We start from the raw sequence: 20,457 nt of genomic DNA on the forward strand, positions 1-20,457 counted from the left end.
TAAGGGTTTTAAAGTAATTGCCTTCGTGGGATTGTGTGTCGCATCCATTACTGCAACTCAGTAGCCAAACCAGTATGCACCTGTCCCTTTCACCTCATGCAGTATCTTTGCCTATATGCACACCCCCTGCAGCTCAGCCTCTGCCCTTTTACCTTGATCTTCAAGGTCCAGATTCTTGATCATCCACTGTACAATTTCAGAGCCTGAAATGAGAGAAAGCACAGGAATATGAATCACTGATATCAAATATATTCTGTCTGCTGAAACATCTTTTTTGCATATAGATGCAAATGAAAGGGAAAACAATGACTCCCTTAACCCTGCCCACCTCCCCTCATCATCACAGTGCATACCAATTCCTCTCGCCTTGCACCATGTGGGTGGGTAATAGGCCATCCATTAACCAATTTCCTTTTCTGACACCCTCACCAAGCCAGCTCTCTTTGGATGTAGTCCATTAATATGAATGACCGGAGAGTTACAAAGGCACAATGAAGCAGCCATCGTGTGCACTAAGAACACAGTCTGCCTGACACAGCACCGACATTACAGTTGCAATTGTTTCATTTAATAAGGCAATGTATCACAGCGAACGTTTCAAACTGTCTCAAACTAAAATTAAGACGTTAACTGGGTGGAGTAATGTCTGAAGAGAGGAGAGGAGAATTGCCTACAAATCTATCCGCTGTGAAGGCAAGATACTATATATGTATTTATTTCAAATGAGTCTAGAGATTACTTGTATACCACTGTCATTTCTCACGTTTGAACATCAAACTTTTTATTTGATGGATGTTCTTTTGCAATTCATCTTCTCCATCTGAGAATGCAACTGAATCATTTTTACATCTCAGAAAAACACAACAGCATCCTCTGCCCCCTGGGCATTTTCACACCTCATCACAACATGGCACTTTTGGCACTTTGGCTAAATATATATTTTCCAAGCTATTATTACTGTCCGTCATGCTGACAGGTGAAAGTATGTTGAGGAGACGAGAGCCACAGAAGGCAGTAAAAAAGCTGTGAAAATGGAGACATGAGGGAGTTCATGCCGTGAGATAGTCAGCCCTGTGGCTGTCTCTCTGTCCATCAAGCTATCTTTCTGTCTGTGTGTGTTTTTGTCTTCACGGCACCCCCTTTCTTTTTCGCGCTCCCATAACCAGATGTGATTTTCCATGGATTAACACCATTAATACATCCCCATTTTCACACTAGCAAAGTTGACCCACTTTCTAGGAGAGAGCTTAAATGAGACATGTAAGGTAATCCTCTAACAAGGCTGTTCTCCGAATTGATTAATATCGTGCCCATAGATTGGGCTGTGCGTGTGGGTTTGTGGGTGTGTGCGCGGGTGCAAGCATGTGTGTGCATCAGAATATGCCAATAATAGAAATAGATAAATGATACCAATGATGGCTAATATTGGATATTTGCTGCAGCAAAAAGTAACAGCATATCAGCCAAGGGCATCATGCACAGCTGAACATCAACATATTAAATAGAAATGATGTACAGAATGAAAGTAACAATAATATTTAGAGGTTGTAGAAATCCTACGAGTAGAACCATATGAGTTGAAGAAAAAGCACCTGTGAGATTAGTAAAATACACCTTTAATTTATCATTTGGGTCACCAGCAAAATATGGAAAATAGCCACATTTGCCGCAGTTATTGTGAAAAACAAAGGTTTAGGTTGATGCACCACATCTGCAATAAAGTCAATTGAGAGCAAGTGCTGTTATGCCAACAGGTGAATAAATTGGCAAGTGGCAAATGTGATACACAATGCAGAAACCTTGGTTACATCCGCGGCTGTTGTGCTTGCCAGCTTGTCCGGGTGCTCCAGTGAACATGGGTGAAGTGGCAGTGTTAACAGAGAGGAAGCTACAGAGAGACTTTGTCTTTGTTGCAGCCCTAGAAACGGCCAGAGGACTAGTGCTTTGGGGGCGGTAGCATGAAGTCTGAGCATTACACTCTCTCGCTCCAAAGTGAAGCTTTCTTGATAGATACTGCATGTATTTTTACTAAAATATATAGTAAAGCTAATGTTTTGATGTGTTTTTTAGAGATAAAGATTAAGTGTAACTATAGTACTCTATTGAGGTCTAGGTGCAAAACAAATAAGCCATCTGTGCAATCTTATCATGTTCCCTCTGATGAAGCCAATGTAGCCGTTTGCTAGCTGTACTTGACTGTATATTATCTGACAAAAAGACGGAGCAGAGATGGATCTGAGCTGATGTTGCTTGGCCAGATGTAAAATAATTCATCAACACTGTGTAGAAGACTTGGCATTAAAAAGGAAACAAGCCACAGAAAGAGTGCATCAGCTGCCCTTTAAGTGCCCAAAAGCATTCGTCACCATTGCGCTGACGTCACTGAAGCTAAAGTTAGCTATTTAAAATGACCTGTGTCTATATGTTGGTGCTCACTGCCAACCATCCAACCTCATCGTAGCCTCCCATGTCAAAAAGGACCTGGGCATGTCACTGGTTGTGAGAAGCCAAGCGTGGCTCAGCAGTGAGGGGGGGGGGCAGGTGAGGGTTCTGGCATTTGTTGGTTGCCTGAGACGTTGTGCAAAAACCTCCTTTTTGCACAATGTTCACGAACACGAATTTATAGGAAAATCTTACATTATTGGATTATTTATAAATCCTTAATATTTAATAAGATGTTGATGCCGTTGCATTGTAAAGCTCTAACTTTTATAAGCCGATATAAGCTTTTAATTTGATTGCGTAATGCTGTTGGTTTAATAATATAAGTTTATATTTCTGTATGTGCATGACAGTGATGATGGCCTCACTCCTCTTAGCTTTTGAATGTAGTGTTTAACTTGAATAATCTCTTTTGGAGTATCACTCCAGCATGGATTCTTATGTATTTGGTTGCACAGCTCGAAAATCCAATGTGATCCTCTTGACATTCTGGCACTGCTGGTGTGAAATGTAAAACGGACAACTCTCTAAATACTTTCAGTGTTTTGTTCGGCCAGAAATGAGTACTAGTCGGGTACTTAGTGGGTGGGAGCAAAGTGGAGGAGAGGAAGAGGAGAGGAGACAGGAGAAGAGCGCAACAGAGCAGAACAGAGCAAAGATAAAAGCCTTACCTGAAAAAACACTGGGGATCTTGGTTAGAAAACTTTTCACTGTTCGGATGGGGATGCCATTTTTCTCATCCTGCATGCGTGCTATTACGTCCTCCATCTGGACAGCACAGAGACAGTGGGGGAGGAAAGGAGGAAAGAGTGAGAGAGGTTTCATCAACTTGCATTAGTGGGTGAAGGTTGTGTGTGTGTGAGCAACACGGAAAGCGATAAACGGATACAAACAGGTTCCTGTGTGGTTCAACCATGTCTCTAGAGAGGGAGAGGAGGAAGTTGGTGACTAACAATCACTGCTGTCAGATTTCTGCCTCTCCTTTGAGGAATCTCTCTGATTTGTGTCATTTGTCACATAACACCTCCAGTAAGCTGCTCTTATTGAATTCTGCTACAGCTATCGGATTTCGGAAGTCTAGCAATGAAGTTTCTTGTTATGATCCATCGCAGCACATTTGTTGTCCCGAAACAGCCAAACATCCATACTTTACAAAGCAGGGAAGAAAAACTCGTAAAGCCACTCGAAAGGCATTTCAGACAGGAATGCTTTGTGTTCGGCGTTTACTGAGTTACAAATTTCAACCAAAAAGTGCACCGAGGAACAACATGCACAGGGAAATAGACACAGATGAAAAAAACACACAAACATTTGCACACGCCACTGATGAGACAGAAATGCACTGGGAGTAGTCTCAAGGGCCTGGCATGGCAACACAAGGCAGCCTCGTTTCCAAGAAAACACAGAAGGGAGCAAAGCAGCGAGTAGAGCAGAGCATGGCCCTGATTCGTCAGATGGATCGTAGGCCAAGAGATCTCCCCAAACTACCCCCTTGGTGTAAAAATATATACATGGAAAATATGTACACAGAGTTCGACGGCCTGGCAACAGACTAATGTGTGCTACGCAAACAGGCGTTTGGGTCAGGGTTATGTGTTGCTTCACATCCCTCCAAAGGATTTTCTGTACTGAGAGATATTCATTGAGGATGGTCAGTTTCTGCCAAGGTTTGTCTATTCACCGACAAATACCACAACCAGCTGATGATAGATGTATTACTGAAAGACTATTCTGAAAAAGGGCAGTCGAGGGCATGAGGGATTCTTTTAATCGATCAAATGTTTCTTTCAATAACACATTTTACATGTATAACTTAACAGGGAAGAGAAAGAACGAAAGGTGGAAATGTGTCCGGTAAAGAGATCATTAACTTTTTTCAAGTCATAAAAAAAGATTGTTATTTTTGGTTGTTTTTTCAACTAGACAACCCTTGTCTAAAAAAACAGAATCATACAATTATGCCAAAATTTCAGTTGGCATACTTGATAATGGTGGACAAGCTGCCAAGATTTAGAAGATGGAAATAAAGCATCTTAAGCTTGATGCTTGCTGTAGTTTCACTATAACACATTTGATACTTGACTCCTTTCTTTACAGGACTTGTACAAATGTGATAAAGTAGTCCATGAATATGAGCTGTGAGTTTGCAGTTTATTACAATTCCTCAGCATTGAGGAGGTGTTTTGTTGTTATGCTCTCTGGCGTTTCGGAGACTACTGCAACGAACATCGCGTTGAGCATGACTGCTTTTTGGGGGGGGGCTCATCTGGGAAAGGTAACACAATTAGTTCTACTTGGTACAAATGAAGGTTTTGTGTGGGTGAAAATGATTTTCTGTGGCCATATTGGCGAGAAAGGAACACTTCTGCTGTGTTTGATATGTAAATCTGTGTCTACTTGTGTTTGGCAGTTCATGAGCTAGTACTGAAGCATTGTGTTATAATGAAAGCTAGTAGCTAGTCAAATACCCTGGAGCTAAAAATCATCCCAGTTAGGGATTGGAGCTTAATTGACAATGATGGAGCGCAGGCAAATACTGCAACTAAAGAGCTGCTGGAAGACGATTGGAGGCCCAGCAAGACTGAGAGAGGCAGAAATGAAAAGAGAGAAAAAAGTACCCATTTTCAGATTATTTCAACTTGTTCCTTTAATCTTTTTCTCCCACGTCCTGTGTGAGGCAGGTCAGTAGATCTGCCTCTACAAAGTATTTCCTTGGAGGTTCACCACTGTGAATCAGGTGGGCGCTTATGGCGCTATGAAATTAGAGTTCTGAAAACAAGTTAAATTTCTTACGCAATTTCAAGACCTTAGTGAAAAAATCAATCCTAACTGCTTCTGGCAATGTCCTCCTCGAATTTCTGCTCCCATCTTGTTGTTTATTGGTGGATTTTTCTTATTGCCACACATATCTGATATCTGTATTGTTCCCTACTGATACCATTGTCACACCAATGTTATACCAATGTCTTCACCAGCGGGAGTCTTAATGGACCACAATGCACTGCCGCCACAAAGATCATTTTTAATAAGGTGCACCGCTGCAATCATAGACGTTCAATACTTTGTTAAAAGTCGTTCTGGGAAATGTAAGAAGTCACTGACTGAATTAATGTGAGACAAGGCAGGTTGAAGGAAAAATGATGAATATTTCAAAGAGGCTTTTAATATTTGATCACAACACAATGGAAGCTGTTGAAGTTGTTGAAGCTGTTGAAGCTGTTGAAGAAATATTGACATCTAACATCAGAGGGTGAGTTTTTTCTTTGGTGTTTCTCAACCAACACTAGTTAAAGTTAGAGGATAAAGATGGGATTTTAATTCTAGTAAGAAACTCAACCGGGCAAAAATCAAACCATGAATACTATAAATACATCATTATATAATGCAGGTGTTCAAAGCTGTAGCACCTGCAACTGTGCCACAGAAAAACAAAAATGAATTGTATTCAAGTGGCCTCATTTTCATGTGTCACATGCCTCATTCCTTTTGTTGTTTTTAAACATATCCCTCTAAAATAAATTTTAATTGTGTTCAGCTCATCCCCCGTGGAATAAGTGTGCCTTATAAACGCCAACTTTCCCTCTTTATCTATGCCTCACTGTGTTTCTCTGAGAGTTAGCTGGCACTAGGAGACACAGAGCACACAAGGACAACAGCACTGATGATCAATACTTCACACACCCTCTCCCATCTCTGCAAACCCTCACCACCTACACATGGTAAAATGCCACCAGCGTGAATATTCAGGATCTAAAGCTCTTGAAGTCGGGATGCTCTCTGCCTTTCGTGTTGTGAGGAAGAGAGGAAAGTCGTTTCCCCCCCAGAGTGAGTGAGAGAGAGCAAGAGTCTCTCTCTCTGTCTCTGTCTTCGTCCCCCACCCATCCGCCCACCCAGAGCTGTCTGACTGCGTCTCTGCAGCCTCTTAACAGATAAGAGTGAGTGTTTTGGCTGCACAGTGTGAATCATTGAATAATGATGGCACAGGACTCCGTACATATGAAGTGACTAACAAAAGCTCCAGATATAAGCACATACTGAGCTTTAGCACACGGCTCCGAGCACTTCAAAGACTATCACTGGGGGCACTCAGGGTGCAATCAGAATGCTGTGAAGCACCATTTTGAGCAAAAAAAACATGTCAAACCGGGTTCTTAAATCAATGCTGGCATGTTAGATTTCTTTTTAGCTGCTGTTAAGTGCACCACAAGTCCCTTATTTGATGGGCTGTTTCTAAGAAAAGCAAGCCAATAAAATGATTGGTTATTAGAAAGCTTCTATCTTGAGCACATCAGAAAGGCGGGAGGTTTTTAGGAGAACATTTCAGCAATTGTATTGTGTGTTCACAGACAGCTCATTTGAAATTGACCTTTATCAGTTACCTGGGCAAAAAATAGGTTGTTTTTCTTCCTTGGTAATGATGGTGTTAGGCTGAAATGTGGTTACGTCCATGTGGATCAGTGTTGTGAAGCATGAACCAAGTAAATAGAATTTGTAAGAAAAGGCAAAGACTGAACATGGTTTGGCCTAGAGATTTCTAAGAACTTGACTCTGAGAGCTTTTAGTTACTTAGGGTTCGATGACTGCGGTGTGTGTACAGGTTGAGTGGTATATAGGAGATGATTAGATGACTGGAAGCAGGCTGTTCTCATTGACTGTTTGTAGTTACCTACCCGGAGGGTCGGTGCTACGCTTCCGTAACAGCCGTATGAGCGCAGTGCAGAGCTAACCAGTGGGGCAACTTTACAACTAATAACTAACTTTTTGTAAGACATCATACGAACAGTTGTAGGAGGATATGTTGCTTGAAGATACATGCTGTAAACTACTATGGTCGTAAGATTTTAAGCTACTAGATGTCAGCCATAGAGCATCAATTTGTTGAGTGCGCTGCACAACCCACAGGTTGTATTAAATCGTTCCTTCCAAATGATGCTTCTCTGGTGTTGACCTAGATTGAAGTGATGGGGAAAAATCCTCAGTACTTGATGAGCTCAATCTTATTTTTCAAACAGCTTTAATTTGATGATAATTACCTACATACGCTTTAAATCCCTGAAGACAGAAAAGTGTTTATTAGAGACTGAGGGACCCATAAAGATGCATTAGCAAACAGAAATTTAGAAGCATGCACTAGTTTAGTCCACATACTGTAAAGGTGAGCTTATCCTCAATTACAATTTCTAAAATGAATCTACATTTGGTCTTCCTTAGACAGCAGCATGTCTCATCATTCAATTGGAAACTCATCTAGAGTTCAGTCCAGTTTCTCTCTGCCTGTGCAAATGTAAAAACCTCACAGATGTGCTGCTGAGGAAATTAAAAGCTCTCCTTTTCCTATTCTTCTCCTTCCTCTCTCGCTTCTCCCTCATCCCCCCTCTCTCTCTCTCGGTCTCATTGCCTGAACTGCGATGGGTGAATGTTACTGCATCAGACGTTCTGGGGAGAGTGGTATTACCTTGACAATGTTATCTGAGGACAAGTATGTCGACATGAGGAGAACAGATATTATCCGCACTCGCATATCCCAGAGGAACACATGCATCCACACACACACACGCACACACACACACACACATACACACAGCACAGATATTCCCTTTATGACATGAGACACTGAACACAGCGATTACCAGTAACATTGCAGGCAGAACATATATAGTCTGACAGAATTCAGAGATGCACACACACACACACAAGGACATATATTATGAAAGCTTATGCACCCAGAATGTGGGGATTATTATATTTTAAAAAGTGCAGCAGCAAAATAGGTGAGCAATTCAGCTCAAGTCTGGCTGCCTAAGGCGGTGCGAGGGCTGCCTGAAGAGAACCTGTGGCTATATAGCATGACAGCTCGACTAGATAAAACAGTCTGTGCCGTTGCTTGATCTCATTTCCTCCTGAACCGCAGTGCTTGGCTCCGTGAATGAGGCAGGACCTGCGGTGGAGGCTGAGAGATAATATTTCCCATTGTCTTTTGCCCTCAAACACCAGCCGTGGTTTACCTAAAAACACGATGTGCTTTCCCGATTCCAGTTCAATTACTTTTAATAGGATCAAAACTATTTTAACACAAGCACTTAAAGGTTTAGATTACAGCTGCATGAAAGCACAGTGATGGGTTTTGTTACCACATATAGGAGACACGCATGTCTTCTGGACTTGGTGGCGCGTTTGCATATGGAGCAAATCCGAAAGCACAACCTTCATTCTTCATGGTTTTAAAGATTTCCAGTGCAGACATTGTAAAATGTATTATTTTGTCTGGTATGAGGTTTCCTCCCTTACCTTCTATATCTGTATACAATGTGATGCTGTTCCTCTCCAGTGGTGACCTAGATAGAGTTGAGGAGCAGAAATCTCAACACTTGATCAACTCAAACACCTTTTTCAAACAGCTTTATTAGATTATCACTTAGTATATATGCTCTAAAATCTCTAAAGACAGAGCTCTGTCTTCCTCTCTCTCTCTCTCTCTCTCTCTCTCTCTCTCTCTCTCTTTCTTTCTCTCTCTCTTTCTTTCTCTACTAAAACAACAAAGTGTGTTATCATAATTATGCAGATGACACACAAATCTACATAACTATATCACCAGGGGACTATAATCCCATACAAGGGCTGGGTGAATGCATTGAACAAATCAACAACTGGATGTGCCAGAATGTTATTCAATTAAACAAAGATAAAACAGAAGTAATTGTTTTTGGTACCAAGGACGAACGATTGAAAGTCAGCGCCCGGATTCAATCACTGATGTTAAAAACCACAAACCAAGCCAGAAATCTAGGTGTAGTTATGGATTCAGACCTCAACCTGAACAGCCATATCAAGACAATTACAAAATCAGCCTCCTATCACCTGAAGAATAAGTCCTCTAATCAACGATTAGAGGACTTATGTCTCAACAGGATTTGGAAAAACTTGTCCATGCATTTATCTTCAGCAGACTGGACTACTGTAACGGTGTGTTTACAGGTCTCTAAGTCAATCAGAACGCTGCAGCTCGAGAAAGTGGATCACATCAGTCCAGTTCTGAGGTCTTTGCACTGGCTTCCTGTCCAACAAAGAATTGACTTTAAAATCCTGCTGTTGGTTTATAAAGCACTGACTGGTTTCGGGCCAAAATACATCTCTGATCTGCTGCTACCTCATGAACCATCCCGACCCCTTAGGTCGTCTGGGACCGGTCTACTTTCTGTTCCCAGAGTCAGAACTAAACATGGAGAAGCAGCGTTCAGTTTTTCTGCTCCACACATCTGGAACAGAGTCCCAGAAAGCTGCAGGTCTGCTGAGACCCTCAGCTCCTTTAAATCAAGATTGAAGACTTTTCTGTTTGCTGCTGCCTGTAATTGAACCAGATTCAAGGATATTAATCAATGTCCTGCATTTCTGCATTTTACTACTGTATTTTATTTCTTACACTGCTTTTTAGTGTTTTAATGACTGTTTTTAGTGGTTCAATGAATGTTCTTAATTGTTTTTAAATCTCCTTTTCTTTTGGCTTGTGTTTTGATGCTTTTAATGGTTTTATGTGAAGCACTTTGAATTACCTTGTTGTTGAAATGTGCTATACAAATAAACTTGCCTTGCCTTACTTATAGAGAGACATTAAACAAACTTGACTAAAGAAAATACTACCAAACACACAGCCAATATGCTGAAGAAAGGCATTCTGTAATGGCCTTTGTGAGACGAGAGCACTTTGCACAGCCATTATGGAGCTTTTAAATTGACCACAAAGCTTTTTTTTAATCAATCACATACAGTACAGCATTAACAATACATCCCCACTGATGTAAAGCAGCCTTTGGACAACAAAAAATCCCCACGTCTATTTTAATTATTAAAGCGAAATAAATGTACATCACTGCAGAGTGTCAGACAAATCAATCGGTAATATTGCTTATGTGTAACATTTTAATAATTCCCCATAATTTTACATGAACACAACTGTGCTCACATACTGTAAATGATGCTGTATATGATATTCAGGCCAAAATAATGATCAATAAAATAAGTAAATTATGACAATGCACACATTTGGTATGGATTATGTTAATACTGTATATGCATGATATTAAGTCTCTACATCATTGAAAAAAATCGAATCAAAAATTGAGTGTAAGTATTGGGGAAATATTGGGATTCCTTCATATAACCTGTAGCACACTAATGTTTTATCAGAATGAACACTGCCTGTCAAATGTACAAGAAAATACTTTCTGTACAAAAAGAAAAATATTGCTGAAATGGATAGATTACTGTATAAACCTCCAACAACAGCTGGGTGACACAGGATTATGTTAGATATAATGCCCATTGAATATTTGACATACAGGTCTAAATGTGTGATTAAAGTATTCCATTAGATTTGGTCCCTGATAGAATATATTGGTACCACACTGGCAGCTTTTTTATGTATATTATTGTAGATGTATTAGTTGTTGATGTGTGACATGGCCTCCCCCTTTTTGTCACTGTTTGCTTTGTTGTTTTTTTGGTTTACATTTTGTATTTGTTTGTTCTCGTCTGTGTATTTGTTTGTGTGTGATTATGAGGCTGTGCTGGATGGAAAGTACAAAACTATGACGCTGTCTTTGATGGGGATGTGTACTTATTCTGTAGATCTGTTGGCTCCTTTTGTACTTGTATTTACATAAACAAGTTCAATTAAGCAGCATATACTGTTACAGCACCTATACAACAAACAACCGCAATTCTGTGCATGACTGTGAAGTGTCCGATAAAAACAAAAAATAAAAAAAGTACGTATTAGCTCAACGAACATAAACAAAACATTACGTTGTCAGGTCAATTCAAACAAAGTTAGTCAGACACTTCAGCCTGCACCTGTGCAGCACTGCACCACTTGGGCATTCAAAATAAAATTACCCTGCAGAAAGGTGGGGTGGGGGGGAGTTATTGAGCTCATGCTGACAAGGTTGTTGAATAGATGCCATGAATCCTAAGTCTCCGAGTTACCACAGCAACACCGTCTGTGACCACTATCACAAGGACATCTTTGGCAGCTCGCCATCGCTCATTCATAAGAGAAAGAAAGAAGGTGGTTGTGGGGGTAGCATGAGGGGGACAGTATGGAGATGAAGAGAAAGATAGATAATGTCTATAGGGGGAGGCGTCATTGTTTCTACCCATTACATATGATTTACCTTAATATCAAAGTATACTTTGTTGATGTATGTTGTGTAGATAAGGTATGTGGTACATTATAGGAATATTTTTGTTCCACAATATTATTCTAGGCTGCAGGCAGCAGGTTTGAGTTTTATTATTAGTACCCCAGTATTTGTTATTTCATGATCACTTGCAAAAATGTGTGATATTTAAGTTGCCCACTCGTGTCTTTGCCTTGGGATAGTTTTAGGACCTGTATACTTGTAAGAGAAGTTGGGTCTGTTTTTTTGTATTGCCGTATTTGTGTTGGTTATTCTAAGACCAACTGCTACCCACTTATTAGTAGGACTCCGACTAACAGTTATGTTCATTATTGATTCATCTCCCAATTATTTTTTTGAGCAATCGATCAATTGTTTGGCCGATAAAATGTCAAACCACAATTTCCCACAGGTCAAGGAAACATCTACAGAATCGATTCACACCTACGTAGAACAGAGAAAGCCGCAAATCTTCACATTTGAGAAACTGGACTCAGCAAATATTTGCTATTTTTACTTGACTAATAACTTTCATGCCGTTAATAGATCATCAAAATAGTGGCCGATTAATTTCCTGTCAATGGACTAATTGATTAATCGATAAAAGTCTCATTGTTTCAGTGCTACTTATCACCCATAGGCCAGAGGGACTGGAGTATTTTTTAAATAAAGCATTCAGGGTTATTTAGTTGAAAAGACTCTTAATATTCTAAGCAAGGAGGCAACAGATGGTCATGCTCTGTTTGCTTTGATTGCCTCTCATTTTACATGAACTATCCTGATTCATGATTCATCCTATTTTAAATGACTTTCTCTGTCCTCGTCTTGAGTTTCTTCCTTTATACTTATAGCTGCATATTTTTGCATTTTCATTGTCCCCTTGGCACTCTATTTACCTAACCCTTCACTTCTCATGGGTGTGCTGAGGCTTTCAGATGTTGAACGAGAACGGACAACAGTCTGTTTCACAGCAGGCCAGGATCGTATAGGACATGAGGAACAGATGCCGAGGTGACAACACTGACTGGACAGAAGGCAATGACTCTATCCAAACTGAACCTGTATTTCTATACGCTGCGATTCAGATTCTGCCAACCAGTGATTAGCCATTTAACAACATCTGCAGTTTGGTGCTTGATAAACCTTGCTTTCGGTTGCATTCATCAATACTCTTCTGTCTCTGTGTACACAATCAAGCTCCATTGAGCCATCCGTCAAATGGAGCATCTGTTTCTTCAGATGTCACTTCGCTGTTTCACACTTCAGGATGTTTTCTCAGTCTGCACATTTGTTCCCTCTGTCGTCCTTATTCTTCTTTATATGTCATCTGTAATAACATCGCATCCCTGAAGGTACAGTATGAACAAACATGAGGATACTTCTCTGACATTTGCAGCTTGTGGGCTTTTTCTTCCCAGTCAACTATAAAGATCCATGATTTGTTTAGATTATAATTATTCCTCTCTCGCCTCACGCCTAATATCATTAATGTGTTTTAAAATGTACCAGTTGGTGGTATACTGCTCTGTCCATTATTTCCATAATGGAAGACTGTGATAAGAAAAACCTGATGCCATTGTTCATCACCGTTGGGCATAAGCAAGCTCAGATGGACAGTGCCGGACAGATGGCTTTCTTACTACACACTTTGTTCTATTTAGATGATCACAAATGGATGTTGTCAACCATGATGCCTCCTCAGCTTTGAAATGCTCCTCTAGGTGTGACTGAGAGCCTTTTAATGGCCTGATCTGATCGGGCCTGATTTGCTAATGGATTAAAGTGAGACTGATGTTTGCAGGCAAACAAGAAGATCTCTGTGTGGTGTTATTGACTTAAGGTTACCAGAGGGGCATGTTGTGCTGTTTAATGCGTGCTTAAATATAGCAGTGTCTTTTTGTTGAAGGCTGAAAGCATAATAATGTGAATAATGCATTAGATTTTGAACTAAATCAAATCTACTTGAATCAAACTGAATTCTGGATTGTGCCATGCTGTTAAAGGTGCCCTGTGTTATGCACCAAAATGCATGTGATGTCTGACAAATGTAATGAAAGCGTTTTCCTCCTCATGAAACATTTATAAAGTCAATTTTTTAAAGTATTTTATACCCAGAATATTTTGTATCTACGTTTGCTCGCTAGCAGTCTTCTTCTTCACTGACTTTGCTGGCGCATTGCAGCATATCTTCACGTGTTACCGCCACCTGTACATCAGTGGAAGAGTGTGAAACCATTGGTTGGACTGTATATTGTGTCACTGACACCGACAATACCAAACGCACTCCGAATTCACACAGCAAATATCCAGGTGTGCAGAGGGGAGAAAGAAGCAGGGTTTGAACTTCTCTTTCAAGCTCTCCTTTGATTTTTTTACACATTTGCTTCTATCACTTTTTGTAAGTACCACCGAGCGCAACACCATAAATACTTTAAAGGAATGAATATCTAAAAGTGTGCATGGTTATCCCAATTTATATGAGTCATTGCATCTTGTCCCTCTATATGGCAGCCAGCTTTTCACCCGACCTTCAAGTGTGGCTCACACCTTTACTCTCATATCTTGACTCTATTACTGTTATCCTGCTGTAGCATTGCAGACTCTTTTTTTTTAAGATGAATAAAATATAGATCAACCAAATAATGTCTCACTAGATTTCATCTCTTATGCTCAGTTTTTGCTGAAACATTTCAGCCAAGATTTATATTATTAAGAACAAACAGCCAAGATTTATGAAAGGTCACTCCTTACCTCATCAACAAATACTTAAACGTGGTGCTGAAGCCATAAAAGTGAGTTAAATGCTGGAGATGCGTGACGTACGGCTTGTCTGTAATTTATACAGAGACTAATTCTAGTGGATGGTCCGTATATTTCCAGGCTGAAAATCAGAAGAAAAGAACAATCACAGCCCTGTGAGTGGTGCCTTTGTCTGACCAGGTGTAGGAAAAGGTTCATGTGGATGTCTGAGTGAAAGGGAGAACCATGGGTCATCTGTGGCACATCCTTTTTGATGTCTGTCTCAAGCAAATTCAACCACAGACCACACTAAGCAAAGTAAAAATCTGCTTTATTTTGCCGGGCTAATAATTAGCAGTATTTGCTATATTCTTTTCATCATTATCTTTCCAGGAAACTTCAGTACTGTAATATAGGCATTTTTCAGTACAATAATCCCTCTCTCTTTACACCCCAGACATCATTAAAAGCCTTTCATGATGTACTACGTGGTTGGCAGCGCATAATCTTCTCCATCATTCCCTTGCTGGAAGTCTAATAATCAAAACTCACTGGTAAAGCATTCCTGTGCAAAACAGAAGAAGCAGCAGTTGCAGTATTGTCATCTGGTTTGATGGACAGATGGTATTATCACTATTTCATTTAGAAAGCTTTCCAGATGGTTGCCAACTTTCATCAACTCCTACAGCTTTTTAGAACACACAGCATCCTTCCTCCTCACGTCCCCAGAGAATCATCGTCCCCGGCGTATGGCTGCAGAAGGATGTTCAATATTTCCCCTGACTCCTCAACATTTCCCTTCCCAAGGGGAAAAAAAAAAAAGGGAGAGAGACAAGCATTGAATCATGGATGAGAGGTAGTCAGCCTGCTCCCTGGAAGAAAAGAAAAAAAACACACTGGCATTTATCCTCGTTTGACATTGCTGCGGCTAATGCAGTTCTTGTTCCAAATTTGCCAGCCGGTAGGTCTCTGCCATCTCATGCTTTATGCAACAACAGCACATTTTAGAGAATCGTACAATTCCCGAAGGATATAGTGTGATGTTCCAATGCAAATTAGAGCTCTATGTGATTACTTTTTCATTGAAGAATATTAACATTTAATTTTTACCATCATAGCAGTTCACTCAGGAACCGGATGTGCTGTTAACATTTGGCTTGACATCAGACCCTTCAGAACTTCTTATACTGATCTATACTAAATGGTTTACTGGTAGCTCGAAACAGAAAGTGCTGTCCTCTGTTTCCTTTATGTTTTTTTTTTTTTTTATAATTGAAAGAAGTAGAAAAGAATGTTGATGCGGTTTTGTATGCCCACAACCCACTGTGATCTGCAAGGATCAGGCTTGTTTATTATCAAGTAGAAGAAAATAAACTGCAGTTCAAATTTCTGACTTTCCGTCCAGCATGGTGCTATGGTGTCAAGAACTTTAACACTGATATTTCTACTGTTAGCTCTATAATAATTGTATCTATCTGACAAGTTAAGTCAAAAAAATAATTATTCACATTAAAGCTCTACTAATCAGCGATTGTCAAGCAGAAAAATCAGACTTATATTGATCAGGTGGACAGAAATATGACTCCAAATAAATGCAAGTGTCACTGAACATGTGATTAAGCAACCGTTTGCTAATATGTTCACCACATTTTCTATAAAGGTTAGGCGCTGCCCCCAAGAAATCGACAAACACTGCTTTATATTGAATCCCGTAATCCTAAAATATTCTCTTTTAGATATTTGTTTAATCTCCCGTATCTGTATTTTGTGCAGCGTTTATCTTGTAGTGTTATATATTATTAAATCAGTGTACTAGCAGCTGCGGTAGCAGAAAGTGGACAGACAATTAAAGTGGTCACGGCACAAGCAGTAGACTCGTAATATGAGTAGTGGTAGTAGTGTTTGTATTGGTGGGCAGCAGTAACAATAGGGACAGTAAGTGGTGGCACTCTAATTATGTGTGGGAAAAGATCTACTATAAATCTGCTTGTACTTTAATTTGACGCGTAACAAATATAATAGTGTGCTTTGTCTGATGCAGGTGACCCAAGGCACATGTAACCCACGCTCACACACACTCATTTGTCCTGTATTACCTCGGTTTTCATTGTTGTCTTTGTTGTCTGTATTAATCTCATCACTATAGCAGTTTCTTGTTCATGTTGGAGTTGCACTCCTGAGGCTGGACCTTCTTCACTTTTCTGTCTCTAGCTGACTCTGTTTCCTAGACACAGATTTCTGCCTATTTCTACATCCACTATGATCTGGTGTTCCTGGCTGGTGGTGGGATAATGTTCCTAGGGCAAGGCCTCTCTCGCGCGCTCTCTCACTCTCATCTCCTTGGTGGGCGGGCAGTGGGCGCGATGACTAAGCCAAGGTTGGCCATGTGCGAGAACATAATCCACTGAAAGCCAATATCCCTCCTGCCCACCTACCGTGATTTCATCACTCAAACAGCATGCAATCATAAATTAGTAGATAGAGTAAAAAGAAAGCTACATTACTTTCAGATAAATTGGCAAAAATAGGATTTAATATCTAAATACTAATGGTTGCTAAAAGATGCCGACAGGAGTATATGCAAACACTTAAAATAAACATGCTATCATCTATTTATCAGCCATCCACAGACAATTACAATGAAACAATCATAAAAGACACTTATTCGTGATTAGCAATCAGCAGACACGAAGGAGATTTGTACTTTGGAGCTTTTAATCATCATGCTTTTATTTTTGGTGGTTAAACAGTGCCGTCTGGACATGGAAATAACGTAGTGTTAAATGAAATCACCCCTATAGTTAATCCTTTATCAAGCCTGTTAGCAGTTTCCAAACTGTCTGGCATTGCACTTCAGGAGTCTTATCATTGGGCACCAGAGAGCATGTTTACTTGGATCAAACAGAGAGACGAGGATGAGAGGAAAACAAAGGGAGATCCAGGGAGGGATGCTGGGTGTGGAAACGGATGAACTGGGAATAAAAAATAACGGGAGGATGCAGTCTATTTTTAGGTTCAGAAAACATGAGAGGGAGGGGTCCTCGCTCCTCTCTCCATCCCCTCATTTCCCACATTCCTCCTTGGCACGTGCAACAGGACGGCTCCGTGTGCCCTGAATACCAATAAGAGAGAAGCAGCTGGATACTGGCAGGCTGACATTCTTCTGCCTTCTTCTGTCTGCAGAACCGAGACAAGACGAGGACTGGGTATCTGACAGGACGTGCACACTTCAGAGGACACAGCAGTCGGGATAGACAATAAACCGATAAGGGAAGACTGTTTGACGCAAGTGACACTTGAACTACGGAGCAATAAAGATGATGGACGATAGGCTTTGTTGAACCTCTCAAAACGTCTGTCACTTGTGGAGTGATTCAGACAGTCATCAGGTAGAATAGCATGGTGATTTTTCTGATACATAGATGGACTCCAGGCTAAATCAAAACTTAATCACTGCTACGGTTGTTCGATACAATTTAGAGCATAGGTATGTTGCAAATGAGGCCACCGGAAAAAGTAAATTGCCTCAATCCATGCAGTCCTTCAGGACATGATAACTATTCAAATCATGTGCATCCATGCTCACCCTGACATATCCATTCCCACCTGCTCCAATACCAGCTCTTCCATTTACACACGGCTCTGCTGACGGGCAAGGGAAGCCAATATCAACCAATCAAATCAGTAAGTTGCAAGCAATAGAGACCCGTCCTACCATATCCTAATGCATTGTTAAACCTGACCTTGTCTTTTTTCATTCTGCTCAAGCTCACATATCGTTTGTCAAGCAAAGGCAGCAAGAAAGAAGAGGCAATGTTGTCAATATACAAGTCCAGGAGATCGGTGTTGGGGCTTTATTGGCAGATGGGAAACACTGTTAACAATGCCCAGCCTCTAATTTACAGGCCGATCAGAGATGAGATACAGGGCCTGATACACAGTATGTCCTAATTAAAATTGTAAGTGTCGTGTCAAAAAGAGTAAACATACTATTTGAGAAAAAGGTTACATTAGTATTAGCACCAAAATGTCCATGAAGGGCAACTTAAAATCCTATTTCTGTAGATCTTCTGTGTTTTTAATGAATGTAGTTATAAGTGAAAGGTGTTGGTAAAAGATGCATAAGTTCAGCCATTATACTGCAGGCAATGGGAGGAGAAAGATCCAGATATTTGATTAAGTAAAAGTAGGAATACTACAATGTAAATATCCTCTGTTACAATTGAAAGTCCTGCATTCAAAATCAAACTCAAAAGTACCAGCATTAGAATATACTTAATTTACTCAGTATTCATTATGGAGAATGGCCCATTTAAAAATCATATATACATATATCAAATCACTGAATTATGATTAGTGATGCATTCAAGTGTACATCACTTTAATGTTGCAGCTGGTAAATAAAATAGAATAGAATATATATTGTTATTGTAAATCTGTCATCAGCTCACCTCGCACAAGAAACAACAACATAAAAAACAGACAAGCAGTAACTAAATCAAACACATAGACAGAGTCATATGTCACATTAAAACTGTTAATATCAGTGTATGCGTCTTAAATGCTCTCAGTTATTTTACTGAGTTGAGAATATTGGCGGTACTTAGTCGCCAAAGGGACTCTAAAGCTCCTCCCGGAGCTCAAGAACTGGCTGAAGAGAGGACGGGAGCTATCTGCCAGTACACTCCTTGCTTTCTGCCTCGTCCTCTCTGTAAAAGAAATAAGTCAAGGGCTTTTTGGGGTGCAAACCATTTTGTTTGCCATTGACACATTTCTCGGTTGACACATCTTAGGTCTACAGTTAAGGTGGCTTTATTAGGCAGGAAACACTCTCAATAGCTTTGTTCACTAGTTCTAAAATGGAGCTAATTGTATTTATGCACTGCTGGCGTTTTGAAGTGGATCTGTATAAGGTACATATGTGTAGTCGGTATATAACTTAGAGTGGATGACGGTCGGCACACCCCCAGTTTGGAGAAACAGACTGGAGTACCAGCACGGGGGCAAAGCAATTTACTGCAGTGGACGTAGCAACAGCAAAACATGTTTTAGCCACCTAATATGAAGGCTAACCTAAAAAAAATGTTTGAATATTTTCCAACAGGGAATTGAACTGAAAGTAAAACTTATCAAAGCTATCTTCAAAGCCACTCTATTAACAAAAAAAGTATGGATAAGGTTCACTTTCATTTCAGTAATCGGAAAATATTCTAAATATAGCGCACACAGAAATGGATATTTACTCTTTCAGGTGGGTCTCTGTTTAATGTAGTGAAAATACATGTTGCTGCTGCATCCATCCACAGCAATACATTACTTTGCTCCCATGCTGGAACTCTCTCCTGTCTGTTCCTCCACACTTGGGTTTTTGCCAACCGTCATCTTCTGTCTGAAACACACTGACTATGCATAAAACCCCACTTTAAAACACCTGAACTATCCCTTTAATCCATAATAGTTCATCATAATATAATAGTTGAGTTAAATTTTGTATGAATAATCTAAATCTACAAGTAAATAAATACATTTAGTGCATTAAAAAGTATAATATTTGCGTCCGAGATGTAGTGGAGTAGAACAAAGTAGCAGAAAATAGAAATACTCAAGTTAAAGAGTCTCAGAATTGAACTTAAGTACAGTACTTCCTAGTTACAACACACACACACACACACACACACACACACACACACACTCATGTTCTGCCACTTTGCGAGCTGACGGTGTGCTGGACACATTGTTGAAGTGTTTGAGATAATAGCATTTGACAGACTGCTGGTGTGGTTGTCATGGGGATTCCAACAGAGCAGCCATCGCAGTAGAAACAAAACGGACGGCAGGAGAAAGCACAACCAGACAGGACAGACAGGAATCTCTCGATTAGCTGATCAGTGATGAGACACTACAACTGGGATCGTTTGACAACCAAGATGAATAGAATAACGGTTCCCAAGATAAGGAGTTCTGCTGAAAGTAGTGGCACAGTGGTTTTGAATTAGATGTTATGCCTAAAAACAGCACGTACTGCAGCATTTTATAAGTAAACTTCAAACAAGACAAGGGCTTTGTCCAAAGTCACTCCATGCTTTATATCTAGTGCACT

The 20,457-nt window shown here is 40.2% G+C and overlaps 1 protein-coding gene across 1 annotated transcript in view; it reads right to left on the reverse strand.

Moving 5' to 3' along the window:
- Positions 1–20,457, reverse strand: part of rgs7a (regulator of G protein signaling 7a) — a 52,141-nt gene that overhangs the window by 16,916 nt on the left and 14,768 nt on the right. Inside the window, exons 3-4 of the mRNA XM_031838973.1 lie at positions 3,114–3,210; positions 153–203 (exon numbers count right to left, since the gene is read on the reverse strand). Of these exons, the coding sequence (XP_031694833.1) occupies positions 153–203; positions 3,114–3,210 (148 nt within the window). The remainder of the gene's footprint in view (positions 1–152; positions 204–3,113; positions 3,211–20,457) is intronic.

Source organism: Anarrhichthys ocellatus, unplaced genomic scaffold, assembly GCF_004355925.1.
Source record: "Anarrhichthys ocellatus isolate YVR2014 unplaced genomic scaffold, GSC_Weel_1.0 scaffold3, whole genome shotgun sequence".
Classification (NCBI taxonomy): Eukaryota; Metazoa; Chordata; class Actinopteri; order Perciformes; family Anarhichadidae; genus Anarrhichthys; species Anarrhichthys ocellatus.